This window comes from Corella eumyota, chromosome 5, assembly GCF_963082875.1.
Source record: "Corella eumyota chromosome 5, kaCorEumy4.1, whole genome shotgun sequence".
NCBI classification, from domain to species: domain Eukaryota; kingdom Metazoa; phylum Chordata; class Ascidiacea; order Phlebobranchia; family Corellidae; genus Corella; species Corella eumyota.
The window spans coordinates 1,546,357-1,569,108 of NC_137494.1; the positions used below are offsets into that span (position 1 = coordinate 1,546,357).

Consider the following 22,752-nt stretch of genomic DNA (forward strand, 5'->3'; position numbering starts at 1 on the left):
GCCACAGGCAACTCGAGACTGGGTCGGAGTAACTGATGTTACTCTTTGTTTAAGTCGAGGATAAAGATATTTGAAAAAAAAGTATACCTCATGTATCTAATAATATTATTTGTTGTATGTTAACAGGCAAACTTCAGATCTCCTTTTATTACAATTTACTAAAAGGCAAAATATTTGCATATGTCACTTTGGAACAAGATTAACCAATATTACAACTTACTAAGGAACAAAATATTTGCATAACTCGCTTCGGTTCTTAAGATTTTGCCCACATTACAACCTTAAGTGTATTTGTAAAGCTAGAAACGAAACAATATTTGTATAAGTATACAGAATCCTTACACGGTCATTTGTATATTGTAAAGTTATTAAGTAAACAAATATGTATTAACATGTAGCTGGTTGGCCTTGGCTTTAACAAATTAGTACAAAAACGATAAGATCTTTAAGATACGACAAAATACAAAAAGTGATAATTTAAAATATATAAAAATCTAAACGTTAAACAATTACAGAAGTATCAAATAATAAATATATTGAAACAAGATGAAAAAATGCTGGCCACGTCACTTTAAAACACAGTCTGCAAGGAAGTAAATTTCATAATTGTTTTATTTATACTTTCACGCTATTTTTGGAGCCGGTATTATTTTATAGACTAAACATATGGTTGTGGTTTCAACAGGATCTTACTGGATATAACAATAAAGAATTAAATAAATATAAAGCGTAATACTGTATATATAGTCTACGTGCTTTATTAGTCATAAAATGCTGGTTTATGTGTTCACCAAAGCTATGTGTACTACGTGATCTTATGCACATATACTCACTGGTTCTAAGAATCACGCAATTACGAAATTTCTCGTTTCCAGAATATTGAACTTCAATGACGTCACAAAAGGAGATTTTATTGCTTTATTACCTGGGCGTTTTCGGGCGGAAATCATTCGCGTAAAAGTTTAGGTTTAGTTACGCAGAGAGTTTATGGTTGGACGTAAGTTAATAAACTTAATCTGTGTCTAGAAATACGGGTTTGCGTAAATCACAATGAGAAAATATTTCGATTAAATGTTGGGTGGTCTGTTTGATGTAATTAAATTCCGATGATTGCTGTAAAGAGTTTACGCGTTTACTTTACTTTTAGCTTACTTATTTAATTAAATACTTATGTTTTATTAATTTAAATATTGGAAAGTCAAGGCCACTTGATTTGTCGTTTCAAGGGTCTATATGCTCTTGGTTACCATGGTTTTAATGACGTCAGATGTCGCGTGACGTGTAATATTTGCATTTGCAATTCGTGACTTTTGTCATTAACCCTTTCTTGTCAGGTGATCGTTATTTTACATGGTCACGTGGGTATAGGGGTTTAACGCTTTCTGTGTTACGTCATAATAAAAGTGTTTCCAAAAGGAAGCGTTGGAAACTTGGTTTACAATTAGGTGACGTAAACGTTTTAACAAAATCTAAATTAAATTTATTTTTGTGAATTCAGAAAATTTTCTGCGTCATAGAATAATCCATTTTATTTATAATCCTTTAATTCCATAACATTTGTTTATAAATAACTTTAAAGATGCAAAATTTAAAAGTCAGAAAAAGAGAGGGGTAAAAAAATGGGGAAAGATGCCTTTTTCTTTAGTGTATCACCATGCGAAATAAAAGAGAAGGCTCAGAATCAAGTACCGACATTTTCAACTGATATTCATTAAAGAATAAGGAAAAAGAAATTAAAAAATATGAGTATGAGTAACTCAGTGAAAGTAATTCGATGTTTATCAAAAGTTTGCAAGGAGACAATTCTGGCTCTACCGCTTAAACAAAACATCCAATCAAGAGCAAGACTTTCTACTCAAAGTGCCAGCTCTTGCTTCACAACCCTACCTCCTATGACGTCAGAAGTCACGTGTCGTCAATGTGAGGCTTGTGATCGTGATGACATGATCAACTTCTTGATTCGTGAGTTCGTGAGACGTGAGCCTATCATGAGAGAAACTGGTTGTGATGGGATGAACGCTAGAGAGTTTTTGGAATATAATGTCGATGTAAGTTCTGTAAAAATCTTAAATTTAAGAGAAAAAATTAATTGTTTCGTTTAAAAAAAATAACAATTTTAAATATTATCTTCAATGAAACAAATTATTTACTTTTTTATTTTAATTTTTAGGAAGCGATTATTCAAGGCGCTTCTTTTTTAGCCAGAAATTCAAATGGTAAAATTTGTGGCTTAAGATTAAATGGAATTGGTGAAGCTTTTGATACCGGAGATTCTGATTATTTCGGGAAAAATGCAAGCTCCGTTTTTAAGGTAAATACTTGTGTCTGTAATAAAATAAAAATAAAATTTAAAGAAATAAAGACAAAAATTTACAGTTTTTAATTTTAAAATGTTGTCATTTATTTAAATTTTCTTAAATTAATATTTTGTTTTTAGTTTTGCAACTTTATGGAAAAAGGTTTGGCAAAAAAACTTGGAACTCAGCGATTCATGCGCCATGTAGCAATCTGTGTTGAACCCTCAGCTGTGCAGTGTGGTGTTGCTACAGAGCTCATGCAGTTATCTTTGGAGTTTGCAAAACGAGAGAACTTGGAAAAACTAACAGCGATGTGTAGTTGGAAATTACCGTACAAGTTAGCGAAGAAAATGGGTTACCAGTGCATTAGAAAAGTGCCCTACAGTTCGTACGTTGATGTGTTACGTAATACATGCACTGATGACGTCACACCATTCGAGAATCTCGCCAAGAATGAAGTGTTTGCAACTTTAATGGTTGGAACCGTTTCAAAATAATTAAAATTTATTTAAAATAAAATTTTTCTCAGGAAATATTGCTTATTTATTTCGAATCCTAAGATCCTAAGTTCGAAACCACTTGCCGTTATGTTGCTTTTTTTTACCTTATTGCTTTTTATTTATTTGTTTCTGCATCCTATTATACGTGTATTGTATGTTACCATTCCTATTTTATTTATTATTCGACATTTGCATTCATATTTCGCTTCTTTTTCTAATAAACTTTTAAAACAAAAAAAAATGCAGAAAAAATACTAAACGAAAGGTCAGAAAAAATACTAAAAAAATACTAAACGAAAGGCCCTTTTTGTACAAAATAGGTCGGTTAAAATTTTCTTAAAGAATTCTACAACCACGCATTATATAAAAAGGCGTAAAAAGACAAACAAATACATTAGTTAAGCCAACAGTAAAAAAGCGTAAAATAAAACATATAAAGTGACCGAATTTCTATTAATAATAATAAAAACTTGCATTATATTTTTACATTTATAATACATAAATTTCTATGCTAAACGCATCAATTTATTATTTACAGACAAAGCGGTTTTAAAAACATATTTTACCATGACTTGTAATCGAACCCATGACCCCATAGTCAGTTCAAATACAGTAAAAATTGGTAATAAGTGCAAATACTGGTTATCAAACTTGTTTACTCCGGCTATCGCTCGTTTACCACAACAATATATTTTGCCTTTGAAAACCTCATATGTTACCAACTGATATAATCAAGGGCGATTATCAGGGTCGCAGGTGCTAATTCAGGTGCAAATTTGTTTGAACATGTGCGTAATTAACGATTAATTTAGCGATTCATATTCAACTTAAAAGTTATCGCAAGCTTCAATCTGCAAAAAACTCGCTTTTGACCAAAAATAATCCGGTCAAATTAATTAATTTCGTCTCACCTTTGAAACCTGTTTGAAACAAGACAACTTTTAGCTCGTAGAATACCGGAACAACGTCCGTTTTTGTTGATGTATATATCCGGCAATCACTCAATATAGGTGTTGGATTTCAGGCGAAATTTTCGATTAAATTAACAGGAATTTTTTACTTTTTCTATTCCTTGTTTCGAAATTAAGTCATTTTTGTAATCGTACCTATATTTGGTAAACAAGTTTTTGTAAAACATGCATCTAGGGTTAAATTTAATCATTTATATTTGACAACCTTGTCTTTTTGTTTATTGAATATAGTATTATTGTAGTGTAACTTGGCCTTTAAATTAATTATTTTTAACTTTTTGGAGAGGAGAATTTTGGACGAACGACCGATTAAAATGTTTTCGTAAAACTCGGCATTTAAATGCTACCGATCAAGTTTATTAATTTCTAATTAAAAGTATTTTTATTTTTTTCTTGTTATGAGTTTAATATGGTCTTAGCCTGGGGCATTAATTTGCACACTCACATTTCAATTTAACGAATATTAAAGTCATTTGGAATAAACGTCACGCTGTCAAATAAAAACATGTTATTTATTTTAAAGTTTTAAATAACTTATTTAATTTAAAACTTAAGATGTTATATTACTATGAGTAAGAATTGAATTTGAGTGATTGATTTTTATTAAGACAGATGTGTTTTTGAAAAGTGGTTTATGTTTTGTGTATTTAGCCTTAGAAAATGATATTAAAGCTTACAGTGGGCTTTCTTTATTTAAACTTTGTTTGTGCGCAAATCGAATCAGAAAAACGTAAGTCAAAAACTATTTTAAATCAGTCCCATTTAATAATTCTCTTTACTTATATCAATGAAAAAATGTTTGTTGTTGCAATTAATTTGTTGGTTTACATTTTTTAATTTGATAACAAAAGTTTGCTAGCACCAATTATTTGCAATATTTAATTTATATTATCTAGTGGTTTTTAATCTATAGATTAGCAACTGTTTAAACAAATTAGAATACAAATACTTTCATTGTCCTTGTCTTATACAAATTACTCTAAAATTAACTTATTAACCTTTATACACTTCATAATTTTAAATAAATATTTTATTTTATTCAGCAACTGGTATAACTGGCACATGTGGCGCTGAGATATCAGGGCCTTTAAACGGGTTTATAGCAAGCCCAGGATATCCACTAACTGACTACCCAGATAATGTGAACTGTGTGTATGAGATTGTGGCACCACAACCGAACCAAGTTATCGGAGTAAGTAGGCCTACGGTCAAATTTACATTTGCTTATACAAAAAGGTATACATACGGTACTGTTGCACATTTTCGTTCTTGAAAGTCGAATGCGCGACCTAAACATAAAGAAACATCAGTTACCCCGTCCCAGTCTTGAGTTGACTTTAGCAGTTTGGGATATTATAAAGACTATAATTGGCATGTAATAATGCTTCTGATTGAGTGCTGGCTCAGCAGGAGTTTATACCGTTTATAGCGCCTTACTTAAGGGCGCTACAGCATGAGGGTATTGAACCCACGGTCATGGTGGTGTAGCAAGTGTTCTTACCACTACACCACGCTGTCGGTTAAAATTAACTTTAATTGCTATAGTCGTCAATCGGTTTTTAAAGCAAAATTGTGTAAATAAAGTGATTTACATTCTACAAAAAAAAACGGGCATTACAAACTTGCTAAAAACATTGCATACCATAGGAACTATATTTGCAACTGTAAACGCTAAAGAATTGCAATTAAGGCATGCTGCACTTTGGCCTAAAATCTAAACAGTTTTGATGTTGCAACATTGCTAAAATCTTGCCTCGTGGAAAACGTCACGTTTTAGTTTGAAAGAACCAATATAAGGTAACAAAGTGCATTGTGTCGTTGCTAAAACGTGACAGTATTCGTTCAAGTATATGGTATTAAAACGAGTTGGGTTTTTGTGAAAATGTTTGAATTAGTTTGCTTTATGTTGTGGTGTTAAATAAATATGTTTAAGTTATTAAAATATAGTTAGTATATCTTGAGGTCTAGAATTACCAAAAATGGCGATTGGTCTAATCATATTTGCTTAAGTAAATATGTTAGATTTAAATTTTAGTTTTAAAAGAATAAAAATCTGGCAATTATTATGCCTAAATCATTAAACTTATGGGATAATATGGATCACAGACTCTAGAATTCAAGTATTAGTTTTAGAATGTAACGCAGCCTAGTCTTAAAAGCATTTTATTTTAGTACAAGAGCGTTTACATGTCATTGGAACCTAAAGATGTGAACACTAGCGCATGTTATGATCACGTGACCTTATTCCGATCAGAACGGGGAGTCCCGGATGTATTTTGCGGAAATGAAAATATTCCAAATGACGTCACTTTTGGACCAAGATTAACGTAAGTAAAAAAATGGAATTTATTTTATCTAATAATATTTTTAATTTGCTTTTTTTTGCAGTGTTGAATTTTTTTCGGATGAATCAATAGTTTCTGATGGATTTGTAATATCCTGGTTTGTCATCGATCCTAATGAGTTGAAACCTTCACTAAATTGTGACTTTGACGGTCCCATTGAACTATGTGCCGGTAACTTTAATATTGTTTACCCTATATTAGCCAAAATTAAAGTTACAACTTCAATACCGAATGTGCAATTAGTGCAATTCAAACCCGAAACCTTGCCTACCTTTATTAAATTTTATTGGTATACAACTGTATTCTTTTTCCGTACCACTTTTTAGTTTTTGTTGTTTCTTTGGGGAAAAAGTGCACTGTTTTAATGTGTTAAGCTATCCGTAAACGCCAGGCTCAAAGGCAAATAATGTGGCATTGGTGCGGATCGAACCCGAAACCTTTTGGCTTGTAGTCTGATGCCATGACCAGTATACCATAGAACATTTTTTATTTTTTTCTATATCACGTTAAGGTAATAGGTTTTATATTTTTCATTGGGTAGGCTGCATTTTGTTTTGAAAAAAGCAGCTCAAGACTTACATCTAGCGACTTATGTGCTTTATATTTTGGCAGGTTGGCAACAGTTCGATTCAGACGGTTTTGATTGGTCGTTTACTCGTGGGGAAACTCCCTCTAGCGATACTGGGCCGTTCGCAGACCATACTACTGGTAAAATGAACGGTAAGTTTGCATAAAACAAGTTATAAGGTAATTATTAAAGTTTTTGCAAATAGAAATTGGGTTTAAAAAAAAGCTTTTTATTTTAAAGTTTTAAAATTTGTTTTAAATTTTCTTTACTATACTTTTTTTTATCTAAAGAAGGAAGATATGCTCATATAGAAGCTTCGGGTGTTGGGAGGGGAAGCACCGCTGTTTTATTGACCCCTACATTCTACAGTAAGTACTTTGTTGTATATGGATAAACTCTTAAGCATGAATTTAAATCGTCCATGCATTCTTTGTTGGTTTTATTATTCAGTATATAGTTTTAACTATTTTCACAAAGTATTAAACTGTTTTTAAGTTAGCACAAGGGCATGTTAAACTTTAATCTGGACTTAATTTATTTACGATTTTACGATTAGTTTTATATAAAAGATAATTAAGTCTATACTATAAACTTTTGGTACAAATTGATAAACCGTCTTTCAAGTTAGCAAAAAGACTCGTTCGTTCTGTGGTATTCTTGTACGGCAGATTATTATTATTCTGTAAATGTTGGTTATATGTCCATTAACTTCAGGTGATGTTGAGTATTGCTTAGAGTTTTGGTATCACATGTTAGGAGACGGTTTACCTCAACTTAACGTAATTCAAACAAGAGCACAAGATAAAGGAAATATATTAAAACGAATCGAGAAAATTAATCACGGGAATTGGACAAAATTTCAACATTTACTAACCCCAGTTTCTCAAAACATTTCGGTCAGAAATTTTCAAATTTTTATTTAAAGTAATTTAAATTTTATTTAACTATAATAATAACGTCACAGATAGCTTTCGAAGCTGTTCGGGGCAGCAATTATCGGTCTGATTTAGCGATTGATGACGTCACTTTCACACGTGGCAGTTGCGTAACTATGACAACAGGTACCTAAGCGATTGTTTAAAATTTTTATGACGTATATATTTTTTATTTATTAAAAAGAAGTTTGTCTATATTTTAAATAATTTAGTCACATTATTGACGTCATAATTTCTATTTGTTTTAAAGAAGAACGTTGTATGGTGGACGAGTTCGAATGTTCGAACCCCGCTGACGGTTGTATCTCGAAACTATTCAGGTGTGACGGGACACGTGACTGCAACGATGGCTCGGATGAAATCGGATGCAAAAGTAAAAAAAAAAATTGGATAAATTTTAAATTTTTTAATATACTCTGTGTAAAAATATTAAGTTTGCTTTTATGAGACTTCAAGGCTTTTTTGACGATATTGCTTTAAGGTGATAGGTTTTTTTAAGTGTGTGCTTATTGTGATATGTAAAAGCTATTTTTGAACGCCGGAATTAGGAGTAAATAGTGTGGTTTTGGCGGAGATGTTATCCGATGACATAACCGCTACAGCGCACTACCGGAAGGGGATTTTATTTTTTTATTTTTTTTCCTTATCATATTAAGGTGTTAGGTTTTATATTTTTTATTGGGGAAGGGTGTGCTGTTATAACGTGTTTTGAGCTATCCGTTAACGCCGGGTTCAAGGGCGAATAGTGTGACGTTGGTGCGGCTCGAGCCCGAAAACTTTCGGCTCGTAGTCCGATGCCTTGACCGGTTCGCCACACTACCGGACCCGGAAGGGGATTTTAAGTATTTTTAAAAGTTAAATTGTTTTGCAGCGCTGCCCACCAAATGTTTAACAAATATGATTTTTTCTACTTGTGCCCCCGCTTGTAATCGAACCTGCGACGACGGTTTGGTAGGAAAGTTATGCAAGGAGGATTGTGTAGAAAGATGTACTTGTCCAATAGATTATCCCATCCTATATAACAACACGTGAGATCAAACTTTGTATACATCTAAATACTGTTTTAGGAATCTATAATTGACATTTTTATCTTCCTTAAGTTGTATAGAGCAAAGAGAATGTCCAGGTAACAACCCAAAGTTTCGACAACATTTAATTGAAGAAGTACAAGATGGATTCGCAAGATTATTTAACCATATTACAGATTGGATAACGGTATGCACACGATCTTTAGTTATATAACCCATGAGTAAACTAATGTAGTGAATATAAAACAATATTTTCTTATTTTTAGTCACAAAAATCCTGATAACTACCGAAAAATAACAACTTTTTGAAGTCAACATTTAAGAAGCTTTATATGTATTGTTATATGTTTTACTTATTTAATTTATATGCTTAAAAGTTATGTAAAAATTACATTTATTTATTTTTTAAATATAAATTTTTGTAATTTAAGTTAATAAAAATTAATAGAAATAAAAATTTAAAAAAAAATTCCGTTTTCTCCGCGTTTAAGTTTGTCAACATTCCGTTAATATATTTTCCGCGAAATGTTGTTTTCAACGTGAAATTTAAAATGTTTATGTTTTGTCAATAAAAAATGATCTTTTTGTGATTTTACCTAATTTAAAGAACTGAAAAATGAGTTTATTTCCTTCTGCTGCCAATGTCGCCACTAAACCTAAAGAAAATGAAGGTAAAATTGTCTAACTTTTATATTTTTAATTTTCTCGTCAATTTTTTATTTTCAGCAAAAACTATTTATGTATTTTGAAAAAAGATAAAATTAAAGCTGTATAATTGGCCTAATATCAACTTTTTTATGTATTTAACGAATTATTTTTACTTAAAACGTTCAGATAAGGCTTGGTTACAGAACAAAAGTTTTCAGAAAAATGCAGCTAAAATTTTGAACAAATTGGAAAATGAAGAGAAAATTCATAATAAACAAGTTCAATTATATTTGCAAGGTAACTTAATAATATAAATTAATTCAAGGGTTTAAAAAACATAAGCTAGGATTAATTATCCGACAATTATAATTAATTCGACAGCGTTGTGTAGTGGTGGTAAGAACACCCTCTACACCACACATGAGGTCGTGGTTTTAATCCCCACTGATCTCATGCTGTAGCACCCTTGAGTAAGGTGCTATAAAGTATGAACTCCTGCTGAGCCAACACTTAGTCAGCAGCTTAATTATCCGGCAATTATAATCTATAATATCCCAAACTGCCACAGGAAATTCGAGACGGGGTTGGGGTACCTATAAACTATACAGGATCGAATGGATCGAATGGATCGATTGGATCGATTGGATCGAATGGATCGAATGGATCGAATGGATCGAATGGGTTGAATGGATCGAATGTATATCAAATGTATCGAATGGATCAAATGGATAGGATGGAACAAAAATATTGCATAAATTAAACCCTACCCCGACCCTCACCCATTCAGAATAAGCATAATGCATGTGATCCATTCGGTCCATTCGATCCGTTTGGTCCATTTGATCCATTTGGTTTATTCGAAAACCATTTGATATACGTTTGGGTACATTCTATTTATTCAATCTATTCGATCTATTCGATCTATTCGATCCATTCGATCCAATCGATCCATTCGATCCATTCGATCCATTCGATCCATTCGATCCCGTATAGTTTATAGGTACCGACGGGGTTGGGGTAACTGATGTTACTCTATGTTTAAGTTGCGCATTCGACTTTCCCACATCGAGGATAAAGATGTAAACCAAAATAAAAATAATAATATCTTAAACTGCCAAAGGCAACTCGAGACTAGATCATAGTAACTGAGGTTATTCTAGGTTTAGGTTGTAAGGTCGACCTTCTCACATTGAGGATAAATAAAAAAAAAATTGTAGTTTGTTTTATTCATAAAACATTTGAATTCTCAGAACAAGAAATAAAGGAACCTGACTTAAAACGGACAAAATTTCAACAATTTTCTGAAGAAAGTGAAAGTTCTAGTGATGGGGAAGCCCCAGTGGGTGAATCCCCCAATGAGAAGTTGTTTTATGTTGACAAAGCAATGGACAAAAATAATTTGTATTTTGGAAAACCATACAAAGTACAAACACCAAAGTAAGTTTTTTTTTCTAAATCATATCATTACTATTTTAACAGTTTACAATTTAAAAGCATTTTAATTAATGAAAAGTATCAAAAAATTATTAAGTAGTTTTGTAAGAACTAAATATATATAAAATAACATTTTTCTATATTCAAATCTAAAAATATAAATATAAAATAATTTTTGTTAAATGTTTATTTTTAATTTATACTGTGATTATGACATCATAGATTTTATCGTTCATCTTCAAACTGTGTTGGTTTGTCATCCAAGCTTCAAATCATTTTCAAGAAAGACAAAAAAAGAAGAAAAAAAATTAAAGTTGAAAGATATTATCATGAGGTTGAATTGGATGAACAGGTATAATAAGAAGCAATTATTTTAAGTATTTATAGTTTTAATAAAATGTTTTCATAAAATTACTAAAACAACATTTTTAAGGGAGATTTAGACCCAGATGAATTTGTGAAAAACAAAACGGAAACTCTGAATATAAAAGTAAGGGAAACACCAACAAATATTGAAGCTTGGAAGGAATTAGTTGATTTACAAGATAGTAAGTTAAACTGTTTGTTAAGTGAATCAATGATATATGATTATATGATTAGAATCTCTGTATAGAGTATTATGTTTTTAATAATGTACATTATTAGGTATTACAATCAATTTTAAATAGAAAAATAAATTGCTTTTTTAGTATTTAAAGCTAATTTTGTAAAAACAATCTTGTTTTAATTAAAAAATAATAATTTTGTTTTAATTCACAGAACTTGGCAACAAAAATGTAAAATTTGTAACTGAGAAAAAAATCTCAATATTGGATAAAGCAATTAACAATAACCCGAGAAATGTTGAATTAAAATTACAAAGACTTAGATTGAAAGGTGGGAGAATTGAAGACAATTTTTTATTTTTTAATCATAAATTTTACTTTTATCTGAAATATTAAATTGTATAACTTTTCGTATCTGTTGTGAATTTACTATTTTTTTTTATTTTCATACAAACTTTAAATTACTTATTTTAATTTTTTTTTAATTTATTTAATAGAAAATATATTAGAGAATTGTTCTAGAGATTGGAAGGATCTTGTGTTTCAACACCCAGCTAATATAAATGCTTGGGAGGCTTACATTGAATCTTCTAAGGTAATTTAATATTTAAATAAATTTGTTTAACATTCTTAAATATGTATTGTATACACCAGTTAAAATAGTTAATAACCTTTTTTACAGTCACATGGTTGCAAATTCCTACCGATATTTGTTTACGATAATTTGCCTGCAAATGGCAGTTTTATTTTTTTGACAGTTTTCACAAATGGCAGTTTTGTTTATTTTAAAGGCCTATAAAATTCACGATATATATCATTTACTAAGCTTTAATAAATATATATATATATATGAGATAATTTTATTTTAGTAGAACTAGTTTTGTAATAGTATTTGTTTAACAACAAATTCTTATCTAAAATTATAATTTCAAAATTATTGTTCTAGAAAGATAGTAAGTTCACTGTTCAAAAATCTTGTAAGATTTATGCGAAATGTTTCGAAACTTTATCCTCACTGAGAAATCAGAATTTTCAATCCAACCAATCAGCTTCACAAGTGGAAAATGACATCATGAAAATGTTTAGGTTTTAATTTTTAAATATTGAAGTATTTTAATAACAAATTTTGTGCCAACCATGTTTTTTTAAGTAAAAGTTATAGAGTCGTTTATATTTTGTAACTTTTGGTTTGCTTCAAAAACATGTTTTTAAATATTTAATATAACACTTGATATATTAACTATTATTTTGTATTTGTTTTTGTTTTATAACATTTTAACTTATTAAGATCATAATTACTGTGTTTTGGTACCCTAGGTCTTTGGTTCAATTCCTGGTAGAGGCAGGTCGAAACGAGCAAGTTTTAGCAATTTTAATTCTTTTAATGGAAATCAACGTTCGCACAACAAAATGTACCAGTGTTTCCAATGTAAAAGATTTCTATAATAGCGGGGAATCACTGCTAGGACAAGAGGGATCGAAAGGGTGGGAAATATGGAATGAAAATATGGAGAAGGGAGGTTGGGTGATCCCTCAAACCCAGGTTATTCCGGAGGACATTGAGTTTGATGTTGATTTCGAGAAAAACTTAAATGAAAATTGGATTTTGTTCGAATCTCAACGAGGGATGAGGTAAAAAAGTAATATTTTAACTTTTTATTAAAAAATAATTTTAAATATTTAAGATTTAATAACCATATGTCAATTTTTTTTTAGTCAACTGTTACCATGGCGATGCAAAGAGGATTGTGATGATGAGGAGAGAAAGGTAACCATGACAACAACCATTGTTTTAAATTTGTCAATTTAATAATTCCGAGAAGTTTACCCAATTAAAAATATCTAAAAAATTACTATTTTCATGCAAGTATTATTTAATAAATTAAAGATGCATTTATTGTTTATAGATATCTTGGGAAGAAATTGGGGGTTTGATATTCTTTGTTCACGAAAAAGTCAACAAATTAAATCTCGTCAATATTCTTGTTAATGTTGTGGGGTCAAGGTTAAGGGTAGGTTAAAATTCTGTCTATATAAACATCAGAATTTGTTTTAATGTATATACCAAATCCTATTTTAAAATTAATGTGAGATACTTTATTTTAGTTTACAAGCGATACAGACTTTATGTGCGCTCATCCCTGTCAATTCACTCATGCATACCAAAGTAATGTTCCGCTTGGTTGCATATTGCATTGTGACAGTGTAGTGTGCGATGATGCATGCAGTTTCGGCGCCATCCCAAAGAGTCCACATCATGAGTTTTTATGTTTGTTTTTTGACCAACTTTGCAACGATTCCCCTTTAGAAATTAACAAAGATATTTCTTTGATATATCTTAGCTATTTAGAGAATAGAATGACAACCCTGAATAAATCTGAACTAAAACAGGCTTCGAAAGAAGCTCGAAAAGTTGCCAAAAATCTTCTTAAAAATGATCCGATGAATTTTAAACTCTGGAACAAATTTGCAAGAATTGAATTTTTTGCAGGAAGGACAAAAGTATCGCAAAAAATATTTTATAATTCGCTTACAATGTGTAAAGAGCATTGTGACATCATAATGTTGTGTTCTAGTTTTTGTGAACTATTTTATGAAATCGATAACCAAAATGTTTTAAGAGTTTTAACAGCATTGGGCGATGATGCAAAATTTTCAGAATATTTTGGAAACCCTGACAAAATCTTGACAGGGGTCGTGACCTTAAGGGTCAATAAGTTGTTGTCACGGCAATGTGAAGAATTATCTTGTTTATATAAACAAAAAGTAAGTTTAAAATTAAAAATTTAATTTACTAAATAAATTTAAATTTATTATTTTTTAAGGTTTTTGATAATATTGAGGACTGCCCAAAACCAAGTTTATTTATTCTAACAATATATTGTTACATTTTGTTTCTTCAATTAACCAAACCAATTGAAGTTAATCAAAAATTAAAGAATTTTATTGAAGTTGTAAGAAAAGAAAAAAATGAAGGTAGATTGATTTTTATTCAACTTTTTTTTAAATTCCTATTTATTCTTTAAAATAAAATTATTCATAACCTTGTGTACACATTTTAGGTGCTCAAGCCAACATTGACCTAATAACTTTACACAGTTTAAAACTTAAACTAACGAGTAAGGATTACAAGCATTGTAACTTGTACCGAAACTTTGTGCTTTCTGCTATACAAGATTGTCCAAATCATTCACCTTTTGCTGTACAACTATGCAAGGTGATATTGTTTATTTTTTAGTGTTTTTTTTTGTAAATATCTTTATCCTTGATGTGGGAAAGTCGAATGCGCGACTTAAACATAGAGTAACATAAGTAATTCTGACCCAGTCTCAAGTTGCCTGTGGCAGTTTGGGATATTATAGATTATGATTGCCCGGTAATTATGCTGCTGATTAAAGGTTGGCTCAGCAGGAGTTCATACCGTTTATAGCGCCTTACTCAAGGATGCTACAACATGAGATCAGTGGGGATTGAACCAACGACCTCATGTGTGGTGTAGCAAGTGTTCTTACCACTACATCACGCTGCCGGAACTACACCACGATGTCGAAACTAGAATATTAAAACTTAAAACATGTTTTTAACAACTCTCTAAAAATCCCTTTTAAACCTAATAAAATTAGTTATAAGCCCATCATTTGGTCAGCATTTTAATTGTTTTTATATGGTTGCAACTCTCAACTAATATTTGCCAGCAATAATTTACCTGCACACCAAAAATACCTTTTTTTATTTTGTAGGCCTGTAAAGTGGACAAATAAACATGTCTACCAAGTTCCATTTTATACTTAAAATATAAATAAACAACACCCAAACACACCATTTGTTTTTGTGGCTAACTTTTTGCAACTTATTTAATTTTTTCATTCACAAATTTAAACTTTAAATTTACTTATCTTTAGGTTGAGGTCGGATCATCGATTACCAGCGTTGCCCGTCGAATATTTTCATCGAATAACAACAAAACTAATTCTTTTTTTTCCATTTACTTTGAACTTTTAAGACTTAAACGCTCAAACTTTGAAGACGAAATACCGCCCAGAATAAGAAACTTACTAGAACGATCAACTCACAAAAATAATATTTTAATGTGGCGACTCTATTCTAAATATGCTAAAAATCGTAAAGATGTTTTACTGCGTGCTTCAGCTAACTGTCCCTGGTCAAAATCTATCGCTTGTGATCGTATTTTAACTTGTGATGAAACTGAGATCGATTCTGTGTTAAAATTTATGAGAGATAAAGGAATCAGAGTCCGAACACCGATTGAAGAAATTAAATTGTTGATGACCATGTAGAAACTGCATTAAATTTATTAGGAAAAAATAAATTGCATTTTAAAACATAGGAAAAATGCTTTAAATACTTAAACTATTGATCATTTACAGAAAAGTATTTTTAACACAATAAAATAGGTATTTTAAACAAAAAATAAGAAAAAACATTTTAGGAGTTTAACAATATGTTAAATAAATTTTTAAGACAAAATTGTTGCTTTTAAAAAACAGGTTGTGCAGTTCAATAACAACATATTACAATAAAGTCTTTTTCACAATTAAAAGATGCATCAAAGTTATACCAAACTTCACTTAAAAAGTAAAATATCAGGCACTGCCAGCTTGTATTATTTTAAACATTGCTGTTACTTGGTTACTTTTGATCGCTTCTCTACATTGGGAAACAACCTGGGTGTGATATCTGCCAACTATAAACAAAAGTAAGAGAACATTATTAAGTAATAAGAGTAAAAAAGGACCATCATTTTAAGAAAATTTATCTGATTTTATTTCTGTAAAGTCAACTGTTTTAAAATAGGTACGACATAAAGAGTCTCTAAAAATAAACTGGATTATATAATTAGGCCTTGACCCATTCAAAATCCATACGATCCAGTATATTAAAGGTACAACTCCAAAAAATAATGTAAAAAAACAAGGTTAGTTTTTAGGGTAAAAAAGTTAGTTTTTAAGGTAAAAAAGCGGTGCGTCATATTAATAAAAGATATCTTAATTCTAATTCTGTAAAGTCGACTTTTTAAAAATATGTACTACAAAAAAGTCCCTATAAAAATAAACTAGATCATTTAATTTAGCCTTGAACCATTTAAAAATCTATTCGATCGTATATTTAAAGTACAGCTACTTTTTAAAAATGTTAAGAAACAAGGTTAACAAAACCCTACCTCTTAGCTGGGCAGCTTTCTGTATAATTTGGTTGACGAGTTTAAGTGAAGAAACAAGGTCTTGGTGGTTGGTTGATCTAACTTGGTAACCTGTCACTAACTCTCTGTTCAGTTCTTGTAGTTCCATGTAACCTTTCTTCATGTTTGATCTGCAAAATGATAAGAAGAGATATGAACATAAAAGAATATGATATCATGAAAAAATGGATTTTTAATCATTTTATTTTGCTATTTATTCAAATGTTATTAGTACAAGGAAAAAAGGTGTTTTTTTGGCATTTAACTTTGCAATTTACTCTTTAATAAATAATTTCTAACTGGACCCAGTAAAAACTGTATAATTGAACTTACATATCATCTTGCAACCTGGCGTCTTCAGTTCGTACAACCAAACTTTTAATAAGATTTGAATGGTCGGTCATCTCAGCTGCTAGCTTTTGTGTAACTGAATGTAAACCATCAACCTAGCAACAAAATATTGAATTTTATTGGACATATAGGATAAAAACATTGTTGGGCCAAAAGATCAATGTAGTGGTAAGAACACTTGGATCCACAACATGAGGTCCTTGATTTAATCCCCACTACTTTTATGTTGCAGCGCATTAAATTAGACACCAGAAACGGTATAACCTCCTGCTGAGCCAATACCTAATCAGCAGCTTAATTATCAAGCAATTATAATCTATAAAACCAAAGGCAACTGGGGTTTGGATCGGGGTAAAGTCGACCTTTCCTTATCAAAAATAAATAAAATGTATAATATAGACTGTCAATTTTGCACAAAATCATAGAAAGAGTTGACACATAAACTTACAGTTTTCATAATCTCCCCCAATTTATCCAAGTGCAAGGGAAAATGTGCTAAACTTTGTAAGTTATCGAGCGATAAAAATTTGGCCAATGATTGGACAAGATCACCAGCTAAATCAATGTTGTCAGTTCTTATGGTTACCTAAGCATAAAACTCCATTAAATTTCAACTTTTAAATCTGTTAACACTTGTAAGAGAATTAATAACAACTGTAGTTTAATTTAATCTTAAAAACTATTTATTCAGAAGAATTAAATTGAAGTTATCTTAAATTTACTACATGAGCGAAAATTATATTCTAGGTTAAATAAAACTGTCATCTTTTGAACAACCCTATAACTTTTTTACTTGTTTTTTGTATCATTTAAGACAAAAATTTTTCCACGTTGAGTCTACTTACCTTTCCAGCTTGGTCCATGTTGATTTGCAACCCTCCTCCTCTTAACATTAAAAACACGACATCAATATTTTCCTCACATGCTATTTCCTGGTGGATTAAAAAATTTTCCGATATCCAGATTGCAATCTAAAAAAATGTGAAAAAAAAATTTTTTTTTTGAACTTTATTTGAGCAAAGTTTTTTTTTTTTTGTATATATCTTTATCTTCGATGTGGGAAAGTCGAATGCGCGACTTAAACATAGAGTAACATAAGTTACTCCGACCCAGTCTCGAGTTGCCTGTGGCAGTTTGGGATATTATAGAGACTATAATTGCCCGGTAATTATGCTGCTGATTAAGTGCTGGCTCAGCAGGAGTTCATACCGTTTATAGCGCCTTACTCAAGGACGCTACAGCATAAAAGCAGTGGGGATTGAACCCACGACCTCATGTGTGGTGTAGCAAGTGTTCTTACCACTGCACCACGCTGCCGGTTAAAAGTATTTACCCTTTGTAATCTTTCATTGATTGTAAAAGTCACATGACTTTCTGGTTGACTAGGCAGGTGGTTTACTCTCATGTAGGAGGCAAAGCAAGGGAGATCCTTCCTTACTTCAAATATGTGAAAACTTGAGCTAAGTAGAAATATAATTGTGTTATTGTCTTTATTATTGAAAAATTAGTTAGGTTATGGTTTAAGTTGCACCAGTGCCGCACTATTCGCCTTCAAGAAAGTAATTAACAAATAGCTTAAACATGTGACAACTGCACACCTCTACCTAACAAAAATATATAAATACCACCTTAAGTTGATGTAAAAAAGGGACATGGCGTGTAAAAGAATTGTAACTTTAAATAATGTCATGGTTTTTAGGGGCAGATATTGTAAAAAAACTAGTACTTTCAAAGTCACACAAATTATTTGGTCACAGTAAACTACTTAACAGTTTTATATTCCATATACTAAGCTAAACCTATGTTATTACCTTCCGGGTATTGAAACGAAAGCTTGAATATGAAGAATAACTGCAACATCTTTCGGTGGAAAAAGAGGAATTCTTAAATGGTTGCTAAGTTGGTTAGGAGAAGGGTGGCTAAAAAATTAGGTTTGAATAAAGAAAGCTTATTTATTTTGTTTCCTTACTGCTCCCTCGATTAGTTAAAAATTTTATATTTATTTAGCCTTGTTGTTGAAAACGTTGACTTAATGACCTTAACGGTGGGGTAACATCAGTGACCCGGACCCAGTCTCGTATTAAAGACTATAAATGTCTGACAATTAACCTGCTTATAAGTTTTAGGCTCAGCAAGAGTTCAAACTGTTTACAGCACCTTACTCAAGAATGCTTCAACCAGTGGGGATCCAACCCACAACCTAATGTAGTGAAGCAAAGTGTTCTCTGAACACTAAGCCGGATAAAGCAATCTTAATCATTCTATTTATTTACTGTATTCATGATGAATTAACATGTTAACTTACACAACATGACTTTCTCCATTGAACAATCCTTCAGCAAATATTACAACCATTCTTACTATTGTTTCTGTAATGGAAAATTAACGATTAAGGATCTAAAAAATCCTATATGATATACTTATTACTACAGCTTTTTAAGAGTTAAATTGCTTTTTAAGAGTTCTATTATATTTTTCAAGCCATTAGGCAATACCAAATTTCAGTATTATCATTTTTCAAAAGGTTATAAAAAATCCATAAAATGCATGTTTTAATATATAATCAACTTATCTTTCTTACCATTATTAGTGCACACAGATAATTCAATATGAGGTTCTGGGTCAGGTTGGATTAATATTGAAGTATTCAGTTTAGTTCCAAGCTTAAAAAATAAAAGTTTTAACAAAAAGCAATTTTTTGTTTCTGTATTCCCTAAAGTTAATAGGTTTTTATAGTTTTATCGGGGAAAAATCTGATTTTGTGACAATTTTAAACTATTCATAGGCGCCAAACTGAGGGTAAATAGTGTGGCATTAGTGCGGCTCGAACCCGAAACCTTTTCGCTCGTAATCCGACTTTATAACTGTTATACCACACTACCAAACTATAAAATACACCTTAAATATATATTATGAAGCTTACAGGTATAACTCCCCCTTCTATTTTCTCGGAATTTGACAAATCTTCAGATTTTAAAACTTTATCTTTTTCGTAGTTGTTCAGCTCAAGTAACAACTTTTGTTTTAACATGTTGAGTTCTCGTGTTGCATCAATATCCCTGTTTTCGTTGACGGAATGCTGACGAGTTTCATCAGTTTTGTATCCTCTTATTTCTCCATCCACTGAACAACAAATAACCTGATTCATGCCGTCCATTCTAATAAAATTAAAATTACTATAAATGAAATATAACTGCAATATATTATCATACTTATTCTAAAATTTACAAAAATTTAAAGGGTAAAAACCTATGATAATCAATTATTCTGCTGATTAAGTGTTTGCTTAGCAGGAGATTATACTGTTTTTAGCACCTCACTTAAGGAAAATAAAGCAATAAAACAGCGGGGATTGAACCCAGGACCTCATGTAGTAAAGTCAAGTGTTCTTACCACTAAACCACTTAAATATCAAATCATCTTATTTTAAATTTTACAGTCTATTAACAAAAAGTTTAAACCTGTAGTCAGCATCAATAATTCCAGCTACAGCACTTGTCATATTATCCTTGAATATAACTTCCCCTGTCGAGTTACTTCTAACATCAATCTGTATTTAAGAAAAAGAAAATTTAACTTAGAACTTAAATCAATTTAAAATTGGATTTTTTAAAAAAAATATTAAAATAGTTAAAAGTTTTTACCTTTCCATTAGACCAGCCAGTAATTAACTCTGGAACTCCGTCTCCATCTAAGTCAAAACTATGAATTGACATCACTTGGTTTTTTGACTAAATAATTAGGGAAAAATCACAAAAAGTTGAATTAAGGAGGGTTTAAAACAGTCTTGCCTTTGTTAGGCTCAGTATTAATTGCAAAAATTGATCTCAAATACAAAAATTTTATATAACGTTTTAGAGAAATATATATGTTATTTTAAAATTGAAAAAAAAGGATCATGATTATTTAGTAAAGTTAAACAAGACTCTCGTACCTTAATTCTCCAATATCGAGCCGATCTATCATAACAACCAACTGTTCCATTGGCAAGTGAATATCCGAACCTACTTCCCTGTACTCTGCATAATCCCGTTACTGCCTTAAAGTATAAGTGTAAAGTAATTAATACATGAGATAGGAAAACAGAAAATATTTTTATATAATACAATAAAATCAGTAAACAAAACAAATTACAAAAACAATTTGGCTTAAAAAGGATTGTTTTATTAGAAGTACTATTGGTGGAAGTTTATTAGAAATAAAAGTTATTTTATCAGTAGTCGATAATTTTATTAAAATTATATTTTTACCTCTGTTTCTGTAATCTCAGCAATAATTTCATCACCCTTGAACACTCTGATGTCATAATCCTCTGATCCCACCAACAACTATGATGTCATAAACAATCATTATTACAATACATAACCATAAACTTCTCACATAAAATTACAAATAACAATTTATAACTTTTAAAAAATAATTAATATGTTTACCTCATCTATTCCATCATTGGTGAAATCTGTCAAAGCTAGAGAACAGACCACATCTCCAGTTACCTGTTAGAAAAGTTACTGTAAATACGGTTTTAATTAAATAAAAGCAACAATACTGTATATGCCTAATAGATAATGGGACATGTTTAAAATCATCTGCTTTAAAAAAAGAAATAAAATCAACTAACCGTCCAAAATTTGTCTTCTCCTTCTGCATTAAAACCTTGCAAGGTACAGTTACCACCAGCAACCACAAGAGGGTCATCGATATTGCGGATGTTACCAATCACTAAGTTGTTTACTCCATCTGGAACCTGGAACATGATTGTTATTATTAAGCACTAGTTTTTTTAGGATTTTGTGTATCAATTAAAGTAATAAAAATTACATTATTGGGACAAAAAAAACGACAAAATCAATTACTAGTTAAAACATATTATAAATATTAATGTTAACACAAATATTTTAAATGTATAAAGGCATGGTCACCATACCCAATGGAATTACTTATTTTAAAAATGGCAAGAAATCAATAAAAAAAATTTATGTTTGTTAAAATGCAAAACCTTTAATTTTCGTTAGTATTATATCATCGAACTTGCCAAATTTGTAAACAATGCCCATTAGAAATTATCAGCATGCTATAACATAAATTCTACTGCATACAAATTCTATAACATCACCTCCTTATAGAACAGGTCTGTATTATTATGAACATCATAAGCTAGCAAGTTGGTTTGGGTTCCAATACACAATGCATCTCTGTTATGTGATTGGTCGAGCCTTCCAGCACAAACGGAGCTCACTGATTGGTTTAAACTTAAAAGACTGATGTCAGAATCCTGGACAGCGATTCGACCTCCTGATATTGCAGGACTGTGGGGGTTGTGAACAAATACCTTGAAATATAAATTGAAATGAATACAATAAGTTAAAGAAATATCTTTTAGCATAATACAATTATTTAATACAAAACAAAAAACTTATTTAAAGAGAGTGTATATATTGTATTTTTTAAAGAGAGTTCATTGTACAAAATGTATAACAAATATTGCATATTTATTATATTAATAATAAACTTTCGGCTTTTAATTAAACACCATACTGCCATAAAAATAATATATTGTGGACATTGCGACATTTTTGTTAAAATTAACATTCAGACATTACATGTTGCTTATTACTTTTTGAGCTGTGGTACCACAAGTTAGGCAGGGATGAAGTCCATCATATTTTCCAACAGTCACCATTCTTGGATGGATTTTGTGCTTGATTTTAAGTGTGAATATGGGGACCAACATTTTTAAATTTTAACAGCAAAATTCTTTAATTTTTGTAACAAAATTTCAACGATTAATCTATAATTTAAAATAACTAAAGATTAAAAAACTATTTTTACTTTGTTTATTTTAAATTAGTGCTAATAAGTGTTAGAAATTCTCGTTTTGTAATAATTATTTTAGTTTAAAAACGTAAACAAAAAAGCTTTCATTGTAG

General features: G+C 30.6%; 4 protein-coding genes across 4 annotated transcripts; 3 read left to right on the forward strand and 1 right to left on the reverse strand.

The window, feature by feature from the left end:
• The first annotated feature begins 1,728 nt into the window (after positions 1–1,728).
• LOC145753092 (uncharacterized) lies at positions 1,729–2,925 on the forward strand. The gene is made up of 3 exons (XM_082569484.1): positions 1,729–2,048; positions 2,171–2,311; positions 2,438–2,925. The coding sequence occupies exons 1-3, from the start codon at positions 1,743–1,745 to the stop codon at positions 2,792–2,794; spliced, it is 804 nt and encodes a 267-aa protein (XP_082425610.1). The 5' UTR covers positions 1,729–1,742; the 3' UTR covers positions 2,795–2,925.
• Positions 2,926–4,377: 1,452 nt separating this feature from the next.
• LOC145753686 (membrane frizzled-related protein-like) lies at positions 4,378–9,234 on the forward strand. Its single transcript, XM_082570107.1, has 12 exons — positions 4,378–4,498; positions 4,812–4,960; positions 5,941–6,095; positions 6,157–6,284; positions 6,726–6,833; positions 6,972–7,049; positions 7,396–7,577; positions 7,646–7,742; positions 7,867–7,989; positions 8,488–8,644; positions 8,717–8,831; positions 8,911–9,234. Exons 1-12 carry the CDS (start codon positions 4,429–4,431, stop codon positions 8,923–8,925), a joined length of 1,377 nt encoding a protein of 458 aa, XP_082426233.1. The 5' UTR covers positions 4,378–4,428; the 3' UTR covers positions 8,926–9,234.
• Positions 9,186–15,708, forward strand: LOC145753683 (nuclear exosome regulator NRDE2-like). Its single transcript, XM_082570105.1, has 15 exons — positions 9,186–9,315; positions 9,479–9,589; positions 10,543–10,729; positions 10,949–11,078; positions 11,160–11,274; positions 11,486–11,602; positions 11,769–11,866; positions 12,218–12,357; positions 12,589–12,903; positions 12,988–13,039; positions 13,179–13,283; positions 13,378–14,037; positions 14,097–14,247; positions 14,334–14,488; positions 15,174–15,708. Exons 1-15 carry the CDS (start codon positions 9,261–9,263, stop codon positions 15,567–15,569), a joined length of 2,787 nt encoding a protein of 928 aa, XP_082426231.1. The 5' UTR covers positions 9,186–9,260; the 3' UTR covers positions 15,570–15,708.
• Positions 15,614–22,596, reverse strand: LOC145753685 (BBSome complex member BBS2-like). The gene is made up of 18 exons (XM_082570106.1): positions 22,440–22,596; positions 21,939–22,154; positions 21,444–21,569; positions 21,256–21,318; positions 21,073–21,150; positions 20,757–20,861; positions 20,467–20,553; positions 20,284–20,372; positions 19,746–19,980; positions 19,404–19,485; positions 19,128–19,191; positions 18,634–18,741; positions 18,156–18,282; positions 17,668–17,793; positions 17,271–17,408; positions 16,805–16,917; positions 16,454–16,602; positions 15,614–15,976 (listed from the first exon to the last, which is right to left on the reverse strand). The coding sequence occupies exons 1-18, from the start codon at positions 22,554–22,556 to the stop codon at positions 15,876–15,878; spliced, it is 2,124 nt and encodes a 707-aa protein (XP_082426232.1). The 5' UTR covers positions 22,557–22,596; the 3' UTR covers positions 15,614–15,875.
• Positions 22,597–22,752: the final 156 nt, after the last annotated feature.

What these genes read in the sequence shown, in the direction of transcription:
- LOC145753683 (XM_082570105.1), top strand. Translation starts at nt 9,261, where the DNA reads ATGAGTTTATTTCCTTCTGCTGCCAATGTCGCCACTAAACCTAAAGAA. An exon ending in TAAACCTAAAGAAAATGAAG is followed by an intron (nt 9,316 to 9,478) that starts GTAAAATTGTCT and finishes TAAAACGTTCAG; the next exon opens with ATAAGGCTTGGTTACAGAAC. An exon ending in GAATCTCAACGAGGGATGAG is followed by an intron (nt 12,904 to 12,987) that starts GTAAAAAAGTAA and finishes ATTTTTTTTTAG; the next exon opens with TCAACTGTTACCATGGCGAT.
- LOC145753092 (XM_082569484.1), top strand. Translation starts at nt 1,743, where the DNA reads ATGAGTATGAGTAACTCAGTGAAAGTAATTCGATGTTTATCAAAAGTT. An exon ending in TTTTGGAATATAATGTCGAT is followed by an intron (nt 2,049 to 2,170) that starts GTAAGTTCTGTA and finishes TTTAATTTTTAG; the next exon opens with GAAGCGATTATTCAAGGCGC. An exon ending in ATGCAAGCTCCGTTTTTAAG is followed by an intron (nt 2,312 to 2,437) that starts GTAAATACTTGT and finishes TTTTGTTTTTAG; the next exon opens with TTTTGCAACTTTATGGAAAA.
- LOC145753686 (XM_082570107.1), top strand. Translation starts at nt 4,429, where the DNA reads ATGATATTAAAGCTTACAGTGGGCTTTCTTTATTTAAACTTTGTTTGT. An exon ending in GCAAATCGAATCAGAAAAAC is followed by an intron (nt 4,499 to 4,811) that starts GTAAGTCAAAAA and finishes TATTTTATTCAG; the next exon opens with CAACTGGTATAACTGGCACA. An exon ending in GGATGAAATCGGATGCAAAA is followed by an intron (nt 7,990 to 8,487) that starts GTAAAAAAAAAA and finishes ATTGTTTTGCAG; the next exon opens with CGCTGCCCACCAAATGTTTA.
- LOC145753685 (XM_082570106.1), bottom strand. Translation starts at nt 22,556, where the DNA reads ATGTTGGTCCCCATATTCACACTTAAAATCAAGCACAAAATCCATCCA. An exon ending in CCAATGATGGAATAGATGAG is followed by an intron (nt 21,151 to 21,255) that starts GTAAACATATTA and finishes ATGACATCATAG; the next exon opens with TTGTTGGTGGGATCAGAGGA. An exon ending in TGGGGGAGATTATGAAAACT is followed by an intron (nt 16,918 to 17,270) that starts GTAAGTTTATGT and finishes TTTTGTTGCTAG; the next exon opens with GTTGATGGTTTACATTCAGT.